This window comes from Acipenser ruthenus, chromosome 39, assembly GCF_902713425.1.
Source record: "Acipenser ruthenus chromosome 39, fAciRut3.2 maternal haplotype, whole genome shotgun sequence".
In the NCBI taxonomy this organism is placed as follows: Eukaryota; Metazoa; Chordata; class Actinopteri; order Acipenseriformes; family Acipenseridae; genus Acipenser; species Acipenser ruthenus.
The window spans coordinates 4780916-4802898 of NC_081227.1; the positions used below are offsets into that span (position 1 = coordinate 4780916).

Here is a 21983-nt window from a genome sequence, read left to right on the forward strand (position 1 = left end):
GTAGGTCTGTAGAACGCAGTTTGAGTTCTACTCAGGAATCAGTCTTATCACCTAATTGTAGCACCTTGACTGACTGTCGAGGTTGTCAGTCAGGATTTTCAGAGAAAATTGACAGAATTGAATTAAGACTGTATCAATACAATTTGACATTTGTTAGTTAATGAAGTTACATTTCTCTCAAACCTCTAAAATACATGGGACCCTTTGAATTAAACCCTAAACCCTGTCAACGCCAAATCGTCATTAGCACAGTTTTAGTTTTTCAGAGAGAAAAAATACTGTAATAAAATGAACAAACCAGAAATAAACAACAGAAACATTTAATTTATGGGGTTGTAAATATTTGTTTGTTTTTAGTGTTTTTGGCCTTATTAGCACCAATGACAATTTGGACTAAATAGCTTTGAGAATCAAACCCTTTCTGCCTAAAATCACAAAGCACTCAGTTCTAACAAATATCAAAATGTGGAGGGTCTTGAGGACCCCCCCCCCCACACACACACACATGCACGCATGCACACACACCAACACACACACGCATGACGCACACACACACACAGACACGCACGCGCAAGCACACGCACACATGCACGTTGGAATTTTCCCTGCAGTAAAAGAAGAGGTTGTGTTCACCTTGCCCATAGATGTGAGAAGTTCACCCCATAGAGCTGTAATTTGATTGAGATCTATTGATTGGGCAGGCTAAGGGCAGCGTGTGAGTGTTGACAGTCTCTGCTGAGAACACTGAGAACAAACCATTGTCTGATTGGCTTGGATCGATGGGGTTGGAGGGGGGAGTATGGCTGTCTTGGTCTTTTTGTTAGTGTCAGTCTTATGAGGACAGAAATGATGCATTGCAGGCAGAGTGGTATCTGCAGCATGCTTCAGCCTGTCCAATCAGCAGACTACAGACCAGGCCCTATGGGTTGAACTTGGCCAGTGTTCCCTGATAATTCAAGGGTGTGTTCTGGAAATGTGATGCCCAGACATATATTGGGAACTCCTACAAGCTTTGTTTATATTCCTTTAGCTAACCAGATTTTGCAGGGATGTGTTCTAGATTGTTATTGAAGAACAGTCTAGAACAGTTCCAGAACCAAGGAGTTAAATCTCTATGATTAACCATTGATAGTGTATTAGACAGGCAAGATGGAAACCAGTATATAAAATTAGAGGGAAGTGTGAAAAGGTTATACTGTGTACAAAAAGCATATTCAGCTATTTCCATACTGAATTTCAAACAGCTCGGAATAATTGCTGTTTTCTTTACGTTTGGCAGAATCAAGTCAAAAAACCATAACGAAGACCAATGACTAAAGGAGAAATATTTCAATTTTATATTGACCCTCAAGTGCCATTAAGCTTGCTACTGAGGCATTGAACATTAATTATGAACATGCCTACAAGCTTGAATGACATTAGTAGGCACCAATGTATCTGTCTGCTATGAAGTTGTGAAAGGATTTTGCAAATACATTTTGAGACTCCCAGACAACATTTGAATTTCGACCACAGTACTGAAGACTGTGTTTTAATTAGCAGGTCTGAGGCGTCACATATTTCTACTAATATCATTTGTATAACCAGGGGAGAGATTGTTTAGTATCAGAAACAGATGATTCCTAATGCCGGTAGACACTTAGGAGACATTGGAAATATACTGCAGACAAATTACCATGCTCTAATGCTTATTAAAGCAGACGCCTATTCTCAGACGGTCCTTATGGTCTCCGATTCCTCAGTATTGAGGCTTGCCAATAGGCAGCTATTGAAGAAGTAGAATTAGAAGGAAATGTAAAGTTTGTGTGTATTACTGTGTTATATGTGGTGTGTTAATGTTGGTGTATATATATTGGTGCACGGGATATAAATTGGGCTATGTAGCACGAGTGTTGTAATATGCACTTAGGCACGGGGATTGCACAATCACTTGACGTGCAAATTAAAGGTGTTTTAGTATGTGAGCACGGGATTGAACAAATTAGTTCACATGCTGGGATTCAAGTGAATGATGAATTAGTAATTAAATCCCGGCACAACTGTATATATAGAGGCATGGATCACTCACTCGGGGTTGGGTGTTCAGGGTGAAAGAACGGGAGAGAGAAGGAGAGTAAATGAAATGGTAAAAACAATTGCTACCTGTGCTGAAGGACCAGCACGATACTTGTTTGTTTGTTTCGTCCACTGTTTGTTAGCGTCTGTTCGTTTGGCCAACGTGCCCTTTATTTTCTCAAAGTGTTTTTGGTTTGTTTAAACCTTTTTATTTTGTTCATTTAATAAAGACGCCACAGGGCATTCATTAACTCAGTCTGCTGTGGATTCCATTCCTTTTACCCTCAGTACTGTGTGTTCTTCCAGGTCTGACGCCACCGCTCAAGCCAGCCTGCCACACATGGGTCCACACACAAGGTCAAATACAGTGTATCACGATACAGAGAAAGTGATGCTGAAAGTCAAACCCTTCTGACAAGTTTAGTTAGCCAGGCAGACTATTAATAGCTTGCTTTACTTTTATCATGCAGAAAAAATAATCTATTTAAAAAGGCAAAATTCCAAACCAGTTAATTGACTTAAATGAGTTCCAGTCCAGGCATAATTAACCCGAGCGAAACTCGAAAAAATGGTATCTCAGCAAGGCTACGACTCCACTCAAATGAAGACGAGTTAACGAGAAACCAAAGGAAAAGAAGAAAAACAAATGCAGGATGCACCACAACCGAACTGCAAACTTGAATTTAAAAGCATTTGCTGAATGTTAAGACAGGTCCAGGATTCGAGATCATTGCAAAACCGAGAAGGTGGTGTACAGCTATGGCCAAAGGTGTTGCATCACCCTATAGAATGAACTCATTTTGCTTCATAAAGTCGAATGAAACCTGCTGAATAACGTTATATTAGCATAGTGAATTGCATACCGCGTTGTAGTTTTTCATAAACTGACAAAAAAATTGAAAAATTGTGACATTTCAAAACATAAAACACTGTACTACTATTATGGCTTCCGGTAGACATCTGTGATATATTTCCCTACTTTATTTGATGACATGATGTTAAATAAAATCTAAATCATGTTCATCTAGTTGTTGTTTTTTTAATCCTAAAATTGTAGGCAATACAAAACCTTTGGCCATATACGTAGGAAAGTGGGAGCTGGATTCAGTAGCCTTTACATCAATTACCCTATTTGTTAATGCTTGGGAAACAAATCTGTTCTGTAGCAGTTTGTGACAGATGCTGATAGATGATATTAAGATGAAAAGCATCACCGTTTTAACAGCACCATTTACTTCAGTGCATCAGCTGTGCAGGAGGCAATTTGTGTTCTGCTCTGTTCTGATATATCCCCTTGGTAAAGTTACCATTCATCAAGTATTTGCATGGCTTTATTCACACACACAGATATATATATACATACATATATGGGAAAGAGATAACAAACAGGATCAATACAATGCCTATTTATCTTTAATAAAGTACATCACAAAGAATTGCAATTGTCAAGTAACAAGATGCAATAAGCTTGTAACATCAGTGGAAGTAAATGATTGGGAACTACAATGGTGTAGTATTTAAGCCCTCTTCATAATCCCCATCTGCATACCTTTTAAAGTTATGGATGCAAGACGATCCTTCTCTCGCTGGCAATAAAGCTGAGCCTAGATTATTGAAAAGTCAATCACTCCTTTGCATTTTAGATTGCAGGATTTGTTACTCATCTGCCATTGGAAGTTCATGGCAACAGAATTCCATTTAGAAGGTTCGCTGTGTTCCACGGAATTTAAAAGTTTAGGAAAAAAACAAACAAGATATGAATGTAACATTCCTCATAAGTGCATAAATCAGTGTGTGAATAGCAAAAAGAAATATATATATATATATTACAATTCATAGTTTTAAAAGAAATACAATTAGATAATGTACAATACAGAAGAATAAAGGAAAATAAATGGTTAAATAGACTCAATACCGTGATGCCTGAAGGTTTAAATAGAAAGGAATAGTAGATTGTTACATCATTAACTATGTAGTAAATGACATCACAAACACATTCATAGATTTAAATAGAAATAAGTGAGTGTAGTTTCCATGGCATCAAAAGCCTATAAGTACCTCCACTCCACCTTTCCCTTGTCAAAGGTATGTTAAACATACCGAAACGTTGGGAAGTTGGCTCTTTTGGAGCAAAAACTATTTTGTGTGAACCTTTTAAAAATAATATATATATATATATATATATATATATATATATATATATATAAAGGGCTCACCATGTAGTGTGACTGACAAGATCAGCCCATAATGGACCCTTATCAATGTGTGTAATTAGTCTCAATCGGCATAAGTGACACCCATATGCAGTAATGATGAACAACTTAACACATGGAGATGCATATAGTACTTTAATTAAAATCGAACAAACGGTTCTGAAAGGCCACAAATCAATCCAGTCCCTTTGAGTGAGTTCAGACACTATAACATCCCTCTGTCCATATGGTATTATTTATTATTATTTATTTCTTAGCAGACGCCCTTATCCAGGGCGACTTACAATTGTTACAAGATATCACATTATACATTATTTCACATACAATTACCCATTTATACAGTTGGGTTTTTACTGGAGCAATCTAGGTAAAGTACCTTGCTCAAGGGTACAACAGCAGTGTCCCCCCACCAGGGATTGAACCCACAACCCTCCGGTCAAGAGTCCAGAGCCCTAACCACTACTCCACACTGCTGCCCATATCAATGCTTTACACACTTTATCAAGAGAAGTGATATCACCGACTTTTCTGTGAGACAGTCAGACAGACAGACAGTCAGCCACACAGCAATCACAGGCAGATGGATTACAGGCACAGCCTCCTGGTACGAAACAGCTAAGAAGAATCGTTCTGCCATCTGCTTGGCAATCTCGTTGTTGTTACTTATTCCAGTCTAATTGCAGATTAATGAAGCTTTTGCTCCACTGAAAAGTCTTTAATGCTTGAAATGATGTGGGTTCATGCAGGAGATCTTGCTGCACTTAAGAATAAACTAGAAACCTTCCTTGGACACAGTCAGACTTATGTACTGGTTTACTAACTGGGCCAGAACAGACATTATGGTCTTTTCAACAAATACCCACACTGAGAATTCAAATGTGTGTGTGTAAGTGTTCTGAAAAAATCTAATGCATGCAAGTCTCAAGAGAATTTCTGTCTGTGAACACACACATAATATATATGCACAACATATCGAAACGTTGGGCAGCTGGCTCTTAGATATATATATATATTAAGTTTAACACTTTGAAAGTTGAACACATGACATACTTCCAAATCCCCCCCCCCCCCCATAATATCAGGTATGCAAAATAAATGCGCTTGTAACCTGAATTGATATGTAGCGGTGAAACGATTCATTAGGCATCAATGAATAATATTTCCTTACATGAAATGATCCTTGAGTGAATAATAAATCCTCTTGATATATGTAGCGTGGGTTGGAAGACGTGCCTCTCCTGTCTTATTTATGTTTTGCCTTTTAAAAACAATAGTCCAAGATATTTTGATCAGGACCAGCGCATGTACTATGAAACGTTTCGTGACGTGACCTGTGTGTTGCGATACAGTGTGTTTCACATCATTACCTTGCATACCCTATGGGGTGAACAGTAGTTCATTTACCGTTCTTTAGAAGTGTCTTACATTTGCACCAAAAATGATTTGCGAGCCAAGAAAAAGCCACAAAATTAATTCATTGCTAGTTTGAAACATTAACCAATAATATAATAAAAATGTGTGTTTTGGCTTTTGTTTTACATACCTGGCTGCAGTATGTGTATATATTACAGCTCTTCAGCTGAGCTAATTAACACAACTGATCACAGAAGAGTAGGAATACCTGCTAAAATCCTCTCACTCATTTGGAAAATGTGTTAAATATAGGACAGCTTTGTCAGTCTGCTCTAAAGAGTAAAGCTTCTTAACTGAAAAAGTGTTTCAAATAACAACCATCTACTCTTAAAACAAGTGTCTCCTGGAAAATTATTTTTCAGTGCCTACGCTGAGGTCTTTAATTTCCTCTCAGCTAAATCAGTAGTGGTTCCCCTCTGATTTCTTTTGCCTTTTTACAGAATTTGCAGGACACCTATTGAGACTCGGACTGCAAAGAGTGCGGCTATTTTATGCCATTTCATCTTTTCAACAAATCATTTCCAGCAGAAACAAAGAGAGCTGTGTATTTAAAAAAAATAACATGCTGCTATGCTTTCATTAGTTTTCGTGCCAGTGTCACTCTGTTCCTTATTACCCCATTAACTGGAAATACAGCAATCAGAGCTCTTATTGTGCTTAAAAACACTGGCCCTTTCCTGTCGGGTGTAGTAAGGTAGTTAGCAAATAATAATAGCAGCATAGAAGAGGATCTGATAGTTACAAAGAGATTCAATCATAGCTATAAACGGAGTGCTTATATCCCCATCTCCTGCTTCTTAATAGCACTGTTGTTAGTGATGCAGAACTATCCTTTTTCAGTGGTTCGCAAACTGTAAATGAAAAGAGTTTAGATGATTACAAACGCATTCATTTCAGGACGTTTCAGACAAAGGCCCTTCTTCAGCTGTGTAGAAAGCAAAGCAAGCACAGTGCTGTAAACGTGTTATTTTTCAAGAATTCTGTGGATGATGTCATGATTATGTCAGAATAGGCTATGAAGCAAATGTTGCTCGGAAACAAAGGGAAGCAAGGTCATCTTTAAAACTAGGAACTTTGGAACCTCTTGGAATGAAAATTATATTCTGATAGAATCATGACATCATCCACGGAATAGCCCTTCTTTTACAATTTGACTTTCTCCGTTTTGAATTCCCTATACTTTAAACAGGGGTGCCCCAAACCAAATAAAAACAGTTTGAGAAAACCCTGAACTATTCCATCATAATGTTCCATTCCCACTTCCTGGCTAGCTAGTAACGCTTCTCTAGACAATGATAGATACAGATTGCTCAGCGTGCGGTACAGCGAGTGAAGAAGTGGGCAGGATGTTAGGACTGACACAACGTGTTAGTGTGCTGTTAAAAAGCTGTGAGCTTCCAAGATAGGTACAGTACTACTTTCCATTGTAGCTGGCAGGTGAAGCGCTACTGTAATCTATTTTAAAATAACTGCGTTTTATTTTAACTTATTGTTTCTGACAAAAGTGGAAGTGATACAAATAGGGGGGTTGAACTGTCCGCATTTCACTTAGAAATCACCTCAATACACACACTAGAGAAGCGTTGAGGTGAGGAACATTTATAAGGTGTGCTTATGCATTTGCTGCTGTCAGTTTCCATTATCTCTTATGAAACAGCGATTTCCCGCAACAGATAAGCAACATTTATATGTACATAGACTTTTGTTTTTTTTACCGGAACCGTTTGCTTACTGTTGGTGACGGTCGTGCTAGAATTCCAAGCGACAAAAATTCTCCATGTGCTATTAATTTTCGAATCATATTGTTTCCCTGGTGTGAAAAATAGGGATTAGCTTTGGCTGTGCTTTGCATGAATTAATAGCAACATGAAGATTCCGTGAAAACCCACGCTCTGGGATGGCCTGCGGACTGCGTGGTACGCAGCAACACATTCCCCGGACGCAGAATGTTAGACACATGTGACTTATCATGTTAAACTTGAGGACAGCCCTACTGCAACCAATTCCAGTAAAACAAATCCCTGATGGTTTCCAAGCATCTGTTTTGAATTGTGAAAGACCCCGGTTTCTGCATTGGCAAGCACTTTAGTTGAATAAATTAGTGTATTTTGATATGTTCTGTATCACAAGGTCTGTCTCTTACCACAACAGTGAAATAACTGTGCCTGAATGCTGCCTGGGAGACATACACACATATCCTTCAGTCAAACTAGCAGGTCAGAGTGAGACGGTGGGAAGCCTGTTTCAATAGAGGAGAACTCAAGTATGTCTGTGGCGAAAGCTACCTGTCTAGGTAGTACAATAATATGTCCTATTCTGTGGTAGATTGCACATTGTGGGGGGAAAAATGCACGTCAACGCGCACCAAGAAATTGTGTTTTATTGTAAAACTGAAGAGGAGTGAATATGGGCTTGGACTCGTTTTTACACCAGTATGTTAAATGCTATTTGTAAAACGTGGGAAGTTTTTGTAAAAGATACAGTAACAACATTTGAAATGAACTAAAAAATGTACAATTCAAAATAAATAAATAACTTTATTCCGCATCGCTAGTTGTTGCGCAACTGTCACCACCGTATTATACACAGCTGGGTTTCTTTAATGCTGGCTTCCTTTTCTCGTTTCCTTTTTAATATGCAACAGACCGCTCTACCTCTAATCACAAGAGGCTGCTGCTAGGGTCATTCGGATTAAGTTATTTGACCTCAGCGCGTTGTCACCAGGGATTACCAACCAAATGCTTAAGTTTATAAAATGACCTTGACAGTGTTCCAAAACATCTCTCAGAAAAGCCGAAATATCTCCTTGACGAATGAATTTCCAAAAGCAGTATGTCAAACGCGTACGTTTACAAACCTTCTTGAGTTTAAATCCTTTATTACCCATGATATCCCAGTTATTACCAGCACACCGTCTGTGTCAATCAATCGTACCCGTCTAGGCGATATAGTCGTACAGAATAGATACATTATTGTACTCTTGTATAGAGTAAAATAAATAGGACAAATACATAAATAAATAAATAAGCGAACTGACACGCAGAATGTGCTACAAAATGCAAATAAGCGGGCTAAACTTAAGGACATGCAAGAAGAGGCTTCACTCAGTGAAGAAGTTAGAATCAAGCCTTTTTTTTAGTTTTTTTTTTAGAAAGCATATATTAGGTACACCTTGTGCTTAACATTGGGAGCTGGAAATGTGACATTAGCTTCAATATAGGGGCTGCCAACTGATGTACTCTGTGGTTTACCTGTCATCAATGCACAGGTAAACCTACCCAAATTGCATTATTTCATTCAAGTACCGCGATTCTTCCAAGACCATGAATTACCGGCATTGCACTATTCAATACTGTTTATTACAGCATACTCCATGATCCCTACATTTAGTTTTAATTGTGAACAACACTAATAATACACAAAATGTTACCTTGCTGAAGAAACAGGATCGTCATCCCTATCAGGATCACCCAACAGATCGGATTGTTCATGTCTGATATATTACGGGTTAGTTTTCAGGCAATACGGGTCCCTGTGTTATTGCTCACGATGAAGGTGGTTTTAAAATCCACGACGTGAAGAAGCACAGCGAGACAGGCAGTTCCTGCTGATTATCCTCAATCACACACACACACTGACTGGGAAACGGCGTCTATACACATGCATGCTGCAGAATGTCCCTCCTTTAAGACGAAGCGATTGGTCTAACCTTGTGAAAAGACCTTTGCGATAGGCGTGCTGCAGCTTAAAAACTCACATTGCAAAATAAGTATATATTACTAATGAATCAGAGCGGATGCGTTCATGAGTGACCTACGTGCAAGGTGTACAGATTGGACGTTTAAACTGGTAACAATTTGCTAATTAGTTAGCATATGTTGTGTTTAATATTTGCTTAATACAGTACATTGTCCATTTAGTTATTACACTACGTATTGGGAGTGTATACAAACTGGAAAGTCAACAATAGTTAACTAAACGTAGGGATTATGTTTGTGCTCCTTATTTTAAGATCCCTTGTAAATGACTGTATATGTATGATAATGGTAGTCGGTTATCATATTTGCCTGTTTTACTGACTTTTTGTAATACTGTCAATAGCAGTCTACTGACTGTATTTAATGTGTGGGAGATGCCGATGTCACGCGAAAAATGGTCACCTGGACTAATTTTCGTCGATTAAGCTATGATTTAATTCTGACATCTAGTCCCCCGTGGGAAAAGTTTTGAATGAAAAAAAAAACACAAAAAAAAAAACAAAGAAAAAACTAATCTTGCAAAGTTATATTCTTAATTTTAATGTATGAAAGTAAATGGGGGAGGCTTTTTTCATAGTACAATCTATGAATATTAGTCCAGGGGGACCAAGTCAGCGTGAAGTGGACGTTTTTAAAGCTACGTAGAACGTCTGCAAGAATAAGACGGTTTGGCTTCAAGTCATTTTTTTTTATTATTTGTTTTAGTTATTTATTTATTTTTTTCAATCTTTTCTCCACAGAACATTTTCCGTCTTTTTCAACAAAGGCTTTACAGGATATAACTTCACGCGGTGCGCAGCAAGACTCACAATCTGTTCGGAATGAAAGGTGAATTGTTGCCAATCTGTGCCTTGAGGTAGCTTTTGTATTTTTTGTTTCATCTACATCCTTTCTTTCCTTAACCCGTAGAGGCCTGGTTTTCAATCCAGAACGTGCGGCAAACTGAGTTCCAATTAGCCCACAGTGACCAGCGGTTTAAAGTTCGTGAAACGGCTAACTATTTACACGAATTGATTATTGACTGTCTGTAGCATTGTGATCACACCTTGGCTGTCCTCTGTGGGAACTCTTTAAGGCTGTGCTGGTTCTACAATGACGTCAATGAGCAAGTGGCATGGGCACGTTTGAAGTACATTTCTAGAGACAAGAGCTGTGGTCAAGTATTATTTTCCAGCAAGGGCATTATACTGAACTATCAGTGTGAACCAGTGACCCAAAATGATGGCCAGTGTCTTATGCAAGTAACCTGCTGTCTATTTCCTTTGCACCACACAAGATCTAGTTAAAGCCACACTCTTGTATCAATTTTTTAAAAGAACTGTACTCTACAGTACCTGTAATTCCTGTGTTCAATTTGAAATCAGCCTTTGTTAGGGTCGGATCTGTGTCATGTCCTTGTATGACAAGGATGTGATGATAGCCAGTGGTAATTGCTAAAGGTGTTCTATAGGTCTGTTGTATTGAGAGGTGAATTTACTGTTATTATTATTATTATTATTATTATTATTATTATTATTATTATTATTATTATTATTATTATTTGTTTATTTAGCAGACACCTTTATCCAAGGCGACTTACAGAGACTGGGGTGTGTGAACTATGCATCAGCTGCAGAGTCACTTACAAATACGGCTCACCCGAAAGACGGAACACAAGGAGGTTAAGTGACTTGCTCAGGGTCACACAATGAGTCAGTGGCTGAGGTGGGATTTGAACCGGGGACCTCCTGGTTACAAACCCTTTTCTTTGACCACTGGCCCACACTGCCTCCCCAGTACCTCTTCCATACTTCATATCACTGACTACACCTCCAGAAAGCTAAGAGGTGGGAGGCTTGTGCACATATGTCAGACAAGATCATAATGCAGCCCATGACTCATCCACTGCTACTCCACAGGGTTATAAAACATAATTCCCTCCTCTTAGCATGAATAGATAACACTCTGCTATGCCTGTGTTTGTAGAATGTGCCCCACAGCCCTGTGCATTTATTAGCTCGCTGATTCTTGGAAACGTCAGGGTTACATTTTAATTATAGGGCTGATGTCTTCATAGTATCTTTTAAAAATGCCAGATTATAAAGACTATGGTAGCCACGGGACAGAGGACAAAATATCGAGAAGCTCCCCTGCAGGGCACTGCCACACTGAACTGAACAGAGTTCTGTTTGCTTGATCAAAATATTGGCACACCAATTCCAGTAGATCGTCTTGTATTCCTGTTCGGTTCCACTTCATTATGAATACGTGTCGCCTTCAAGATGAAAATGTATTGAAAAATACATTTGGAAATGCATTGATTTCAGGGCATTTTTCCTTTCCAGCAGATGAAGACTTATTTCTTTAGATTCATGATGCTCTTTTGAAGTCTTTTTGCCTCTATACATTGCAAGTTATTTCACTTTGCCAAATCCCTCTCTTCACCAGGAGCAAACGTGCTTAACAGAAACTGATCGAAACAGGCTTATTTATTAACCCTGTTTATTCACTTGAGGAATAAAAAGCAATAGATTATGGTAAGATACAGCTCTGATGTTCAAGTTATACTTAACTCGGTCCCTATAGATTATAACCCTCTCATCAGCAGCTCTGACAGATAAACAGTCCTGTATCCTTCACTCCCGTTGCTCAAATGACACTGATGTTTATTCCCTGGAGCTATGCTAAGCCTAATAACAGGTTAGTACAGTGATCCATGCAGTCAGGCCTTATCCCCTTAACCCTCCCAATTACATAACACCCTCCACCTGCTCAAGTGTCAAGTGGAGCTCATGCAAAAAAAAAAGTAAAAATTACAAAAATGCCTTTTAACTGCCTCTTGCCCCATTATTATTATTCTTTTGACTTGCTGTCACAAAAGTATTTATCAGCTGTTAGTACTGAATGTGAAAATGGGAAAAAAAGCTAGCTTGAGTTTTGATCACATCAAATAAACTGGCAGCAGCTTCTTTGTTTCCTACCTTCTGTTGCATTTTAGGCGAATGCACTCTGTAGAAGATTATACCGTGGTGTGGTCAGCGTGTCAAAAAGTAAAACATAACAAGACAGCTACACAATACGACATCTCATTCAGTGAGGCATACCGGATTTTAAAAATGTGCTTTAACAAAACTCCTCGTACACGGAGTGCCAGTACTGATGGAGAGTTGTGTACGTACTGTATTATTTATTTAACATAGTCATAATGAACTGAGTGAAGCCCTCGCCCCAGTGTAGGTGTCATGGGAACTTTCATTTTAGTTTTGCTTTCCTCTTGCTTTTTTCTGATGTTTGCAGTCGATCATCCTGGTTCTATTCACAATTACTCCATTGATGATCAGGAGATGCTCTGCTAGTGGCCTGCCATAGATATTGTACATGTAACTTAGGTGAGATCAGGCAATGTGTCTTTATAGAAGGATAAGACAGCGCCATCTCTTGATCTGACACTGACTCAACTGTCTTTTTGTTGGCAATGCATATGCCCCTAATCTAGATTGAGATCTATAGCCAATCGAACTGAAGATCCGCCCCTAAAGCAAGGTGAAAGTACGTTTGCAGAAACATGCCACAAAATGTATTGTAATAATAAGGAGACTGTGTGGTCCAGTGGTTAAAGAAAAGGGCTTGTAACCAGGAGGTCCCCGGTTCAAATCCCACCTCAACCACTGACTCATTGTGTGACCCTGAGCAAGTCACTTAACCTCCTTGTGCTCCGTCTTTCGGGTGAGACGTAGTTGTAAGTGACTCTACAGCTGATGCATAGTTCACACACCCTAGTCTCTGTAAGTCGCCTTGGATAAGGGCGTCTGCTAAATAAACAAATAAATAAATAATAATAATAATTATCATCATCTGAGTAATTGCATTAAGAACTACTGAGAATGGGTGCAAAAAAGGGATATAAAAAGAAATAAGAAATTCTATTTGAAGCTACTCGTATTTCATTTACCTGTTTAACACCCTTTTATGCATGTCTGATTTGTTGTCCACCAACTGCGAGTTTGTAAATAAGAAATCTCTTATAACAGGGGACCAGTAGTAATGTTAATCAAACAAGTCTCGTCTTAAATATGCCCAAATGGCATATGTTCCATGTGGATACGATGTTAAAGGGCAATCAGCACCCTCTCCGACAACAGCTGGTGTTGTTTGGAGTTCTCCCATCCAACCCACAGCCAGCTGAAAAGCTCTCTTATGGCCACAGGCCACCAACAACCATGGTGTTTACTGTAACTGACACAGCACTTCTGCTTTCAGATAAAGATGATGGAAGGAATATCGTGCCTGGGAATATAATCTGAATAATAGATTTAAGAGCTGTCCTCATAAATATCAAAAACAGAACCACAGCATTTAATAAATATTTTAAATGCCCTTGGGTGCATGACAAGTGTGACTGGCTGGGGACTGATGTTCGCATTCTGATTTGTATGGTGTTTAATACCGTGATGCGATTACACATTTATAAAGCACGTACCTCCAAGAATGTATTCTGTGTCTCAAGTTACAGAAGTAGGATAAACCGTGACGGGCAGTGAAGAGCTTCAACTGATACGGGACAGCTGTGCTCTATATAAGATCTGGAGCAGTTAGCTGTTAGTTAGTTGGGGCATAGAGAAGATGCAAAAGTTTATCATATGAATACACATGGCAAACCAGGCTAAACTATGGTAAATGCATAGTATCACCATGGGGAAAGCATGGTTAAACTCCAAATGTTACTGTGGTAACATTTCGAACATACGCATAACAATAAAAACGAACTCCATGGTGACGAATTATCTGGCCAAGTGGTAGCATATAGATATTAAACAACAAAGGCCCCAGAATAGAGCCCTGTGGGACACCTGTGGAAACCGGACTGGAATTGGACGAATAACCCCCTTCGAAACAAATTGCTTCCTGTCCGACAGATGCGATGTAAGCAGCACAACGCAGTGCCGGAGATACCAACAGATGTCTCCAGACGACTAATAAGAATATCATGGCTGACAGTGTCAAATGCGACACTAAGGTCCAAAACTACCAAGATGGATAATGCTCCAGAATTCGCAGCCATGAACAGATCATTTATCACCTTTACAAGGGCTGTTTCTGTACTGTGTAGAGGTCTAAATCCTGACTGAAGAGGGTCATAAAGATTATGTTGCACTAGGTGATTACATAATTGATTAGCCACTGTACGTTCCAATATTTTTTCCGGAAACAGCAGATTAGATATAGGCCTATAATTACATAACATTTCCAGGTCTATTTTTTTTTATTATTTATTTATTTCTTAGCAGACGCCCTTATCCAGGGCGACTTACAATTGTTACAAGATATCACATTATTTTTACATACAATTCCCCATTTATACAGTTGGGTTTTTTACTGGAGCAATCTAGGTAAAGTACCTTGCTCAAGGGTACAGCAGCAGTGTCCCCCACCTGGGATTGAACCCACGACCCTCCGGTCAAGAATCCAGAGCCCTAACCACTACTCCACACTGCTCTCCAGGTCTAAGGTAGGTTTTTTCAGCAATGGTGTGACTGCTGCACATTTAAATGCTATTATTGGTGCCATTTGCTGTAAAGACTCGTTATTGAAATGGGATTGCTGCAGGGACATTATAATGTGCTGCATGCTGGATAATGAATAGTGTTAGTAATATTCTTATCTGTCTCCACAACGAAAAAGAAAAAGTGAGCTTAACATGGAAACACACCGGAGCTCGAGGAGTTTAATTAAAAACCGAAATGATCTTATTATCATAGACCCCTAAATATGTCCTGTAATCTGTCTGTCTATGTCAGTCTGTCTGCTTTTCATCATTGAAAAGTGTAATCGTGAAAATACAGTAGATAACTGAGCTTTAAAAGTTAGCATTGGAGCCTTACTGCCCTCTTCTGGTAGACAATGGGTATTGCATTCTTATTATGGACAAAAAGTGTATTGGAATAAAACAAGCAAAAGATATATTTTTTACAGTTACAGTTACGATAGCAATACAGAGATTACTGTGCAAGCCCTTAAATCGTGTTTATTTATGGTTTGGTATTTGGGGAATAAGAAACTGTGCACAGACCACATGACAATTTGGTGCTAAGAAGAGCTTTGTAATTGTAACCCAAAATGTGTTACCAGCTCACTGAATGTAGATTGCTATACTTTAGTGTCATTATTCAATTTTAAAGGTGTAGTGAGTTTTATTAATACAAAACTTCACAACTTTCCTTTACCAGCGTCTTTCCTAACTGTTTCTTGCTTTACAATTCATCCGTATAATACCAGTCGCTCCCTCGACAGTCAACGCTGCTGTGATCAATAAAGCTGATTAGAAAAATGTCTGGTTCGCATGATGAATACCAGCATGCAATGATTGAGAGAGAGAGAGAGAGAGAGAGAGAGAGAGAGAGAGAGAGAGAGAGAGGGAGAGAGAGAGACTGAGACCTACTTCATCCTCCACTGTGAGAGACACAGAGAGCTAAGAGAGAGCCCTCAGGCTGACAGACAGAATAGAGGGATTTCTGCTCCAGAGACAAAAGGAGAAAGTGCAGGGCTTTCTGGGGGAGAGGAGAGATGGGTGCATGACAGGTGTGAGTGGCTGGGGACTGATGCATTCGCCTCCTGATTTGTATGATGTTTCATACAAGTGGTGAGTGAAAGGCATTGATCGATACTGACAATAAACCACACTGTGTAATGCGGGTAGGGAACCAGAGTAACACTTTAAAATAATGGCTGCAAATTCATAATGAATTCTGACTGAACACCACAGGAACAACACCTGAATATCTTCTGCACTTCCTCTGAGTTCTGAAGTCATTCATTTTGAATTCAGCCCTGTTAATTCATGTGGATTTAATTACCTGCATTGACTCCATGTGCCTTTGTAACAAATAATACTGATCATGTGCATGCATTCATGGATGAATTAACACTTCCCACAATCCCCTGGTGGGTATGAATTAGTGAAGAATAAACAGTGAATTCATTAGGAATGGATGGAGGGGAAAGGGGAACCTGAATGTTTTGAAATCAAGATGAATTAACAGGGCTGAATTCAAAATGAATGACTCACAACCTGACTCATAATTAGGGCTTGAACTTTTCAGTTCTTATTTTCAAAATCTCTACCTCCCTTTAAATGTTAATTAGTAGTTGTTAAGCATCATAATAAAAAGAAAACTACTAATTAAAGACTGGGTTTAAGATATTTGTTTGCTACAAATCAAGGAGATTTTAAAGGATGGATGAATATTTTATGCTGAAAAGAAATCTGTCAGGGCAGCTCTGTTAAACGAGTGAAAATACTAAAGGCACAATGATAAACTAGGTGACTGCAAGAATGAAATGCAATTAGGATCAGCGATGAGCTATTGACATAGTTTGTCATGTCTGTTTGAAATAAAAATTAAGCCGGAATTAATGAGAGAATCAGGCTCAGTCAGGAGATGAAGGTAAAAACAAGTGACGTTGTTTTGTAATAAACAGCTTTTAAGTTTAAAGGGACATCATGTGATCAAAAATAAAACCTGAAAACTTCAAGTCCTACTCATAATATACTAATATGTGTCTTTAGTACAAGATCCACTTGTCGGTCGGCATTGCAGAACAAAGAAAGAATGAGGAGACAGCACTCCTAAAACCATAAGAGACACCCCTGAGACAGATATAAAGATATGACGTGGGCACAACCTGCAAAGTATTTTTCTATGGGTTAATAACAGGCATGACAAATATTTCAAGTTTAAGAAAACTCTCAGTGGTTTTGTGGTGTAGACTAATACCCACACCAGCATTGGGGTTAATTCCTGCTTTTCAATTCCTGCTCCATTTTAAAATCAATTCCCAATTCCTTCGAAGGAATATGGAATTGATATGTTAGAGACATAATGATTATTGTGATTGTCCAACTGTTGTCATTTGAAGTCAGTTTCATTGACTAGCAAACAGTGACTTCAGTTTAACTAAGCCGTTGCCCCTCGCTGTGAGCTCATTTTAACAGGATACTGCTAATTGCAATTTTGATCAATGGTGTGGTGGAATTAAAAGGCAATTGCAATTGGGAATGCAATTTAAAAAGGAATCAGAATTGAAAAATAGGAATTGACCCACAACCCTGACCCACATGGTGCTAGGTTGAGACCAGTGTTTCACTTATGACGGTAGTTTCAGACTCAGGCCTCCGGGGGTAAGCAGTATGAAATGCTAGAGAATTCTGTCTCTACTTTCTAGCTCCCTGAATTATGCACTGTGGAAAGCTAAAGAAGGCAGTATATCTGAGACTACAACTGTCTGCCCCATTCGGGGTCCGCATTTCTCTTCCAGTCCATTTAAAGAATTCAGGGAACCAGGGAGAGAGGCAGATAGATAAGTTCCTGCTTTTTGTAATTGTAACTACTACATTTGGTGACATTGTAAGGTGGTGTTTGAATTGGCTGAGTTTGTGTGTGATTAGTACCAGGTGAGTGGCTAAATTGATTAGCAGTTGATTTTGCTATTTGATTGGTTTCCACACAGTTTAGTTGGTTCTTTTGCCAAGCAGGGGTAACAACATTTATTCAAGCAGCTTATTTTAGCGCCAGCACTGGCTCCCGATCACCGCTCGCATCCAGTTCAAGACTCTTGTACTAGCCTACAGATGCCTTGATCAGACTGCACCCAGCTACCTCCAGACCCTCATCTCTCCCTACACCCCCACTCGATCTCTCCGCTCCGCCTGCACTAGAAGACTGGCTCTACCTCCGCTACGCTCCCCTGCCTCCCGAGCCCGCTCCTTCTCCACCCTTGCTCCGCAGTGGTGGAACGACCTTCCTACAGATGTCAGGACTGCCCAGTCCCTGACCACATTCCGGCGCCTCCTTAAGACTCACCTCTTCAAACAGCACCTGTAGAACTCCTCTGTTGTATCCTGGGACACTATCACCCTTCATTTAAATATGCTTTATTTTGCTCTTATCTGCCCCCTATTTTACTGCATTTAATCCTGTACCTCAGAATATTGTAATCTCCCAAGTGTTTAATCTGTAGTATTTTGTACTTAATCATATCCTGATGTAACTATCACTACTTAATCATATCCTGATGTAACTTTCACTATTATCTGCTGTATTATTGAATTGTGGTTTGTCACACTTGAGAATTATTGTATTTCTTGTTCTTATTGTATGACTTATATTGTAACACTTGAATGTATTTGTATTTGCTTGCGATTGTAAGTCGCCCTGGATAAGGGCGTCTGCTAAGAAATAAATAATAATAATAATAATAAATAATAATAATAATTCTCTTTAATCAGCATTTTAAAGCACATATTTTAGTGGTGTCCTACCAAGCTAGTTATCAGCCAGGCATCTGCACAAAATCAGTAGGGCATAAATACAAACTCAATCCTGCGAGGGAACAGTTCTGAATCACTGAGGGGGAAAAAAGGCCTTACCAGTACATTCCATTATTTATCGTACAACCATAAAATATTTACTGGTTGTTATTGCCCCCCCCCCCCCCCCCCTTAGACATTATTCCAAAGTGATTTGACCGTATCCCATATGGTTTAAATTGCAAAGCATCTTTTAAAACACAATTACTGGATCTTCAAGACAGGTGTTATTACCCTTGTCAAAGTTTACCACAGTAAATGCAGAGCAAAGTGTAATAAAGCACAGTGAAAGTAGGTTAAGGCATAGGTAAGAATTGTAAAGAGCAGCAAGATATTGTACAGTATGTTATTGTCTGTGATTTTGAGTAGCTATACAGAGTTGTGTTGTCCAATTCAAATATTGTATAACGCACAATAGTAGCATAATAGCCATTGGCATTTTATTATATATTGGCTTAATTTCATTTAATTGTGCAGCAACATCTTTTTAGTTTTCATGGTTCAATTGAATAACAAATGTGACTGCCACAGTATAGCAAATAAGGTATTACAGGGCTTTAGCATTGCAGAAGCGCTGTATGTAAATGAGTAAATTACAGTAAGCCCCTGTCTTTGTATAGTTTCCATGGTCATTACAAGAGGCAACAAGCTATTTCTTTTTATTTTGTTATCTCTGCAGCAGCATTGTCTTCAGATCTCATCTCTGCAAAGCCATTAGACCGTATGTTAGTAATCTTCATAAGGGATGAAACAAGGAGGAACACATCTCTGGTGATTACCTCGTAGCTCCTTTATTCCATTTCTGAGCACCTGCCAGCATCTCCCACAATGGCAGCTTCTGTTCTTTCTAGGATTATGACCATTAATTCCAGATTAATGGAGTGGGCTTGTGGATACTGAGGCCTCCCCTCCTCTCAAAGATTCTGGAAAATTCAGAAACAAAACAAAGAAGAAACAGGAGGTGAAAGGTCCCAGTGACTCCAGACAGAGTCACTGAGCTTCTACTGTGAGCAGATAAAAAAAACAAAAAGTCACATGATCCCCGGGCTACCAGGTTAAACAACATACTAAGACCTTCATTAAAATGTTACTCACAGCTGGACTTAAGAAGATAAAGTGAATGAAATACTTTGCAGACTATAAACAGGATATTATGATTTAAAAAATATTTTACAAGAGCTCACAGATCAAATAAAACCATTCAGAACTTCAAAACACCCACTCCCAATTCTGAGGTAAGAAACTCATTCAAATAGGCAATCAAGTAAAGTCTCAGCTAGGGTCTTTATCAGTTCACAATGCACTGAAGAAGCTACGAGCCAAAACATTGCATTTTACACAGGCTACACTGTATTGCATAGTTTGAAAGGTCTGCTGTTTTTGTTCATTATTTTTTAATAAAATATTCAGTCTTACATTTTAAATAGATAAATTCTCAGCCTGTTTTTATTCAGGCAATGCAAGATGTATCGGTTGTCTTTGAAGTTATTGTTGGTTTCCAGTGTGTTCTAACCTGAAGCAACTCCTTTTTATATATTCTCCAATTAGTTGTCCATTGTGACCTTTACAAGCTGCTGCGTTATTGCCTGCAATGTGATTTGCTCTGTCTGATGAATGTCAACTAGAAATGGTGCTATTAATCACTGCTGTGACTAATGCAGTATTCCTGTGAGCTGCGCTGGTCTTCAGTTAAGAATATATATTCAAGTTTAAACAAAGCTTCATCAAAATATAACCTTAAAGACAAACACGAATCCTAAGGGTGATTAACCCGATAACACTTTACATTAAGGGGTCGATGTAAGTATAGGCACAGTGCAAATAATTGCAGATGCAAAATTCAAATTGCATTGCAGTCAGGCAATTATTTTTCACTGCGCCCTATGTAAGCTTAAGAGCAATGCAAATTGCTCAACACACACACACACATAATGATCTGCAATTATGATAATGAGGGTCTCAATGAGCGGTCTATTTAGCGGCCGCACTTGCAGCCCAGAGGTGACGGGGTTAGGAGAGCAGTAGGCACTGGATGACATTTGTGGAGCACGAAAATACAAACCAAATCAAATATGAGGAAGGGCAGCAAAGTCCTCTTGGAAAAGAAAGGTTTTCTGAGAAGCAGCTGAGAGTCCTTACGGCTGAGGTCATGTTGTTTGGAAAAGCCTCAGCCATCAGTTATGCTAGTACCCTTAGGAGATGATATGTATTGGCCTGCCCTTTTCAGCATGACATCCAGAAATTTGCCTAGTACTCTGGAAAAGGTAGCTTGGTCTATCCCTCCAGACATTCCAACTGTGGTCTGAAAGGAACCAGAGGCTAAGTAGTGCAGAGAACACAGCACTTTCACATGTGCTGGGATTTCAGTCCCTTGATTGACGCTGGGATCTAGCTCATCCCTCAATTCATCTATTAGGTCTAGGATGACCTGCAGAGTGAGACGATAACACTTTAGCACAGCATCCTCCGGCATCCCTAACAAAGTGACCCTGGGATTGAATATGCAGGGTCTTCTTCGTCTTGCCCTTCTCCTCCGAACATTTTCCTGCCTCTCCTCAACAAGAGCCAAGTGTCGCCGCATCAGAAAGTGTACCACAGCAACCATCCTGAAGCCCGTGACTGGTCTCTGCAGGTGTGTGCTTTTATACAGCTCTTAGTCATTCACTTCTGCAATGGTTTGCACCTTGTAAGAAGAGGTGTAAAGATTTTGGAGGGTCAGCATTTGCCCATGTGCAAGGCAAAATCCGTACATCACATTATAATGTTTGCACCCGCTTAGTATCCAGATCCCACCCAATTCCATGATCTTTTCTTCATTTTAATGCATTTCAATATAATTTTAAAGGATTAATGATGGCAACGTGCAAATTTGATAATGGGTGCAGAACGCCAGGTGAGCACAATTCTTTACATACGTTGCATTTTTGGGGGTTTTGCACCAGCAAATCATTTTGCTCTTATCCTTACATTTACCCTAACTTGATGAAATTGTGTACTTGCAGATATATGCAAAAAGTTTTACACATTAAATGCATTGTAATTATGTGAAGTACAGATGCATTTACTAAGTAACTACTATGTAAATACACTGATTAGACAATTAATGTAAAGTGTTACCATTAACCCTATTTCACATAATGCACTATGCTAAAAAAGCATATATCCATGACAAATGTAGTAAGCATGGCAATAGCACGT

The 21983-nt window shown here is 39.1% G+C and overlaps 1 protein-coding gene and 1 long non-coding RNA gene across 2 annotated transcripts in view; both read right to left on the reverse strand.

Moving 5' to 3' along the window:
• Nucleotides 1-9347, reverse strand: part of LOC117397092 (neurotrimin-like) — a 237590-nt gene extending 228243 nt beyond the window's left edge. Inside the window, exon 1 of the mRNA XM_034912614.2 lies at nt 9112-9347. Coding sequence (XP_034768505.2) covers nt 9112-9172 — 61 coding nt within the window. The 5' untranslated portion in view covers nt 9173-9347. The remainder of the gene's footprint in view (nt 1-9111) is intronic.
• A 9606-nt stretch (nt 9348-18953) lies between these two features.
• LOC131707296 (uncharacterized) overlaps nt 18954-21983 on the reverse strand; it is a 39446-nt gene continuing 36416 nt past the window's right edge. The window contains exon 3 of the long non-coding RNA XR_009311088.1: nt 18954-19708. This is a non-coding gene — a long non-coding RNA (uncharacterized LOC131707296). The remainder of the gene's footprint in view (nt 19709-21983) is intronic.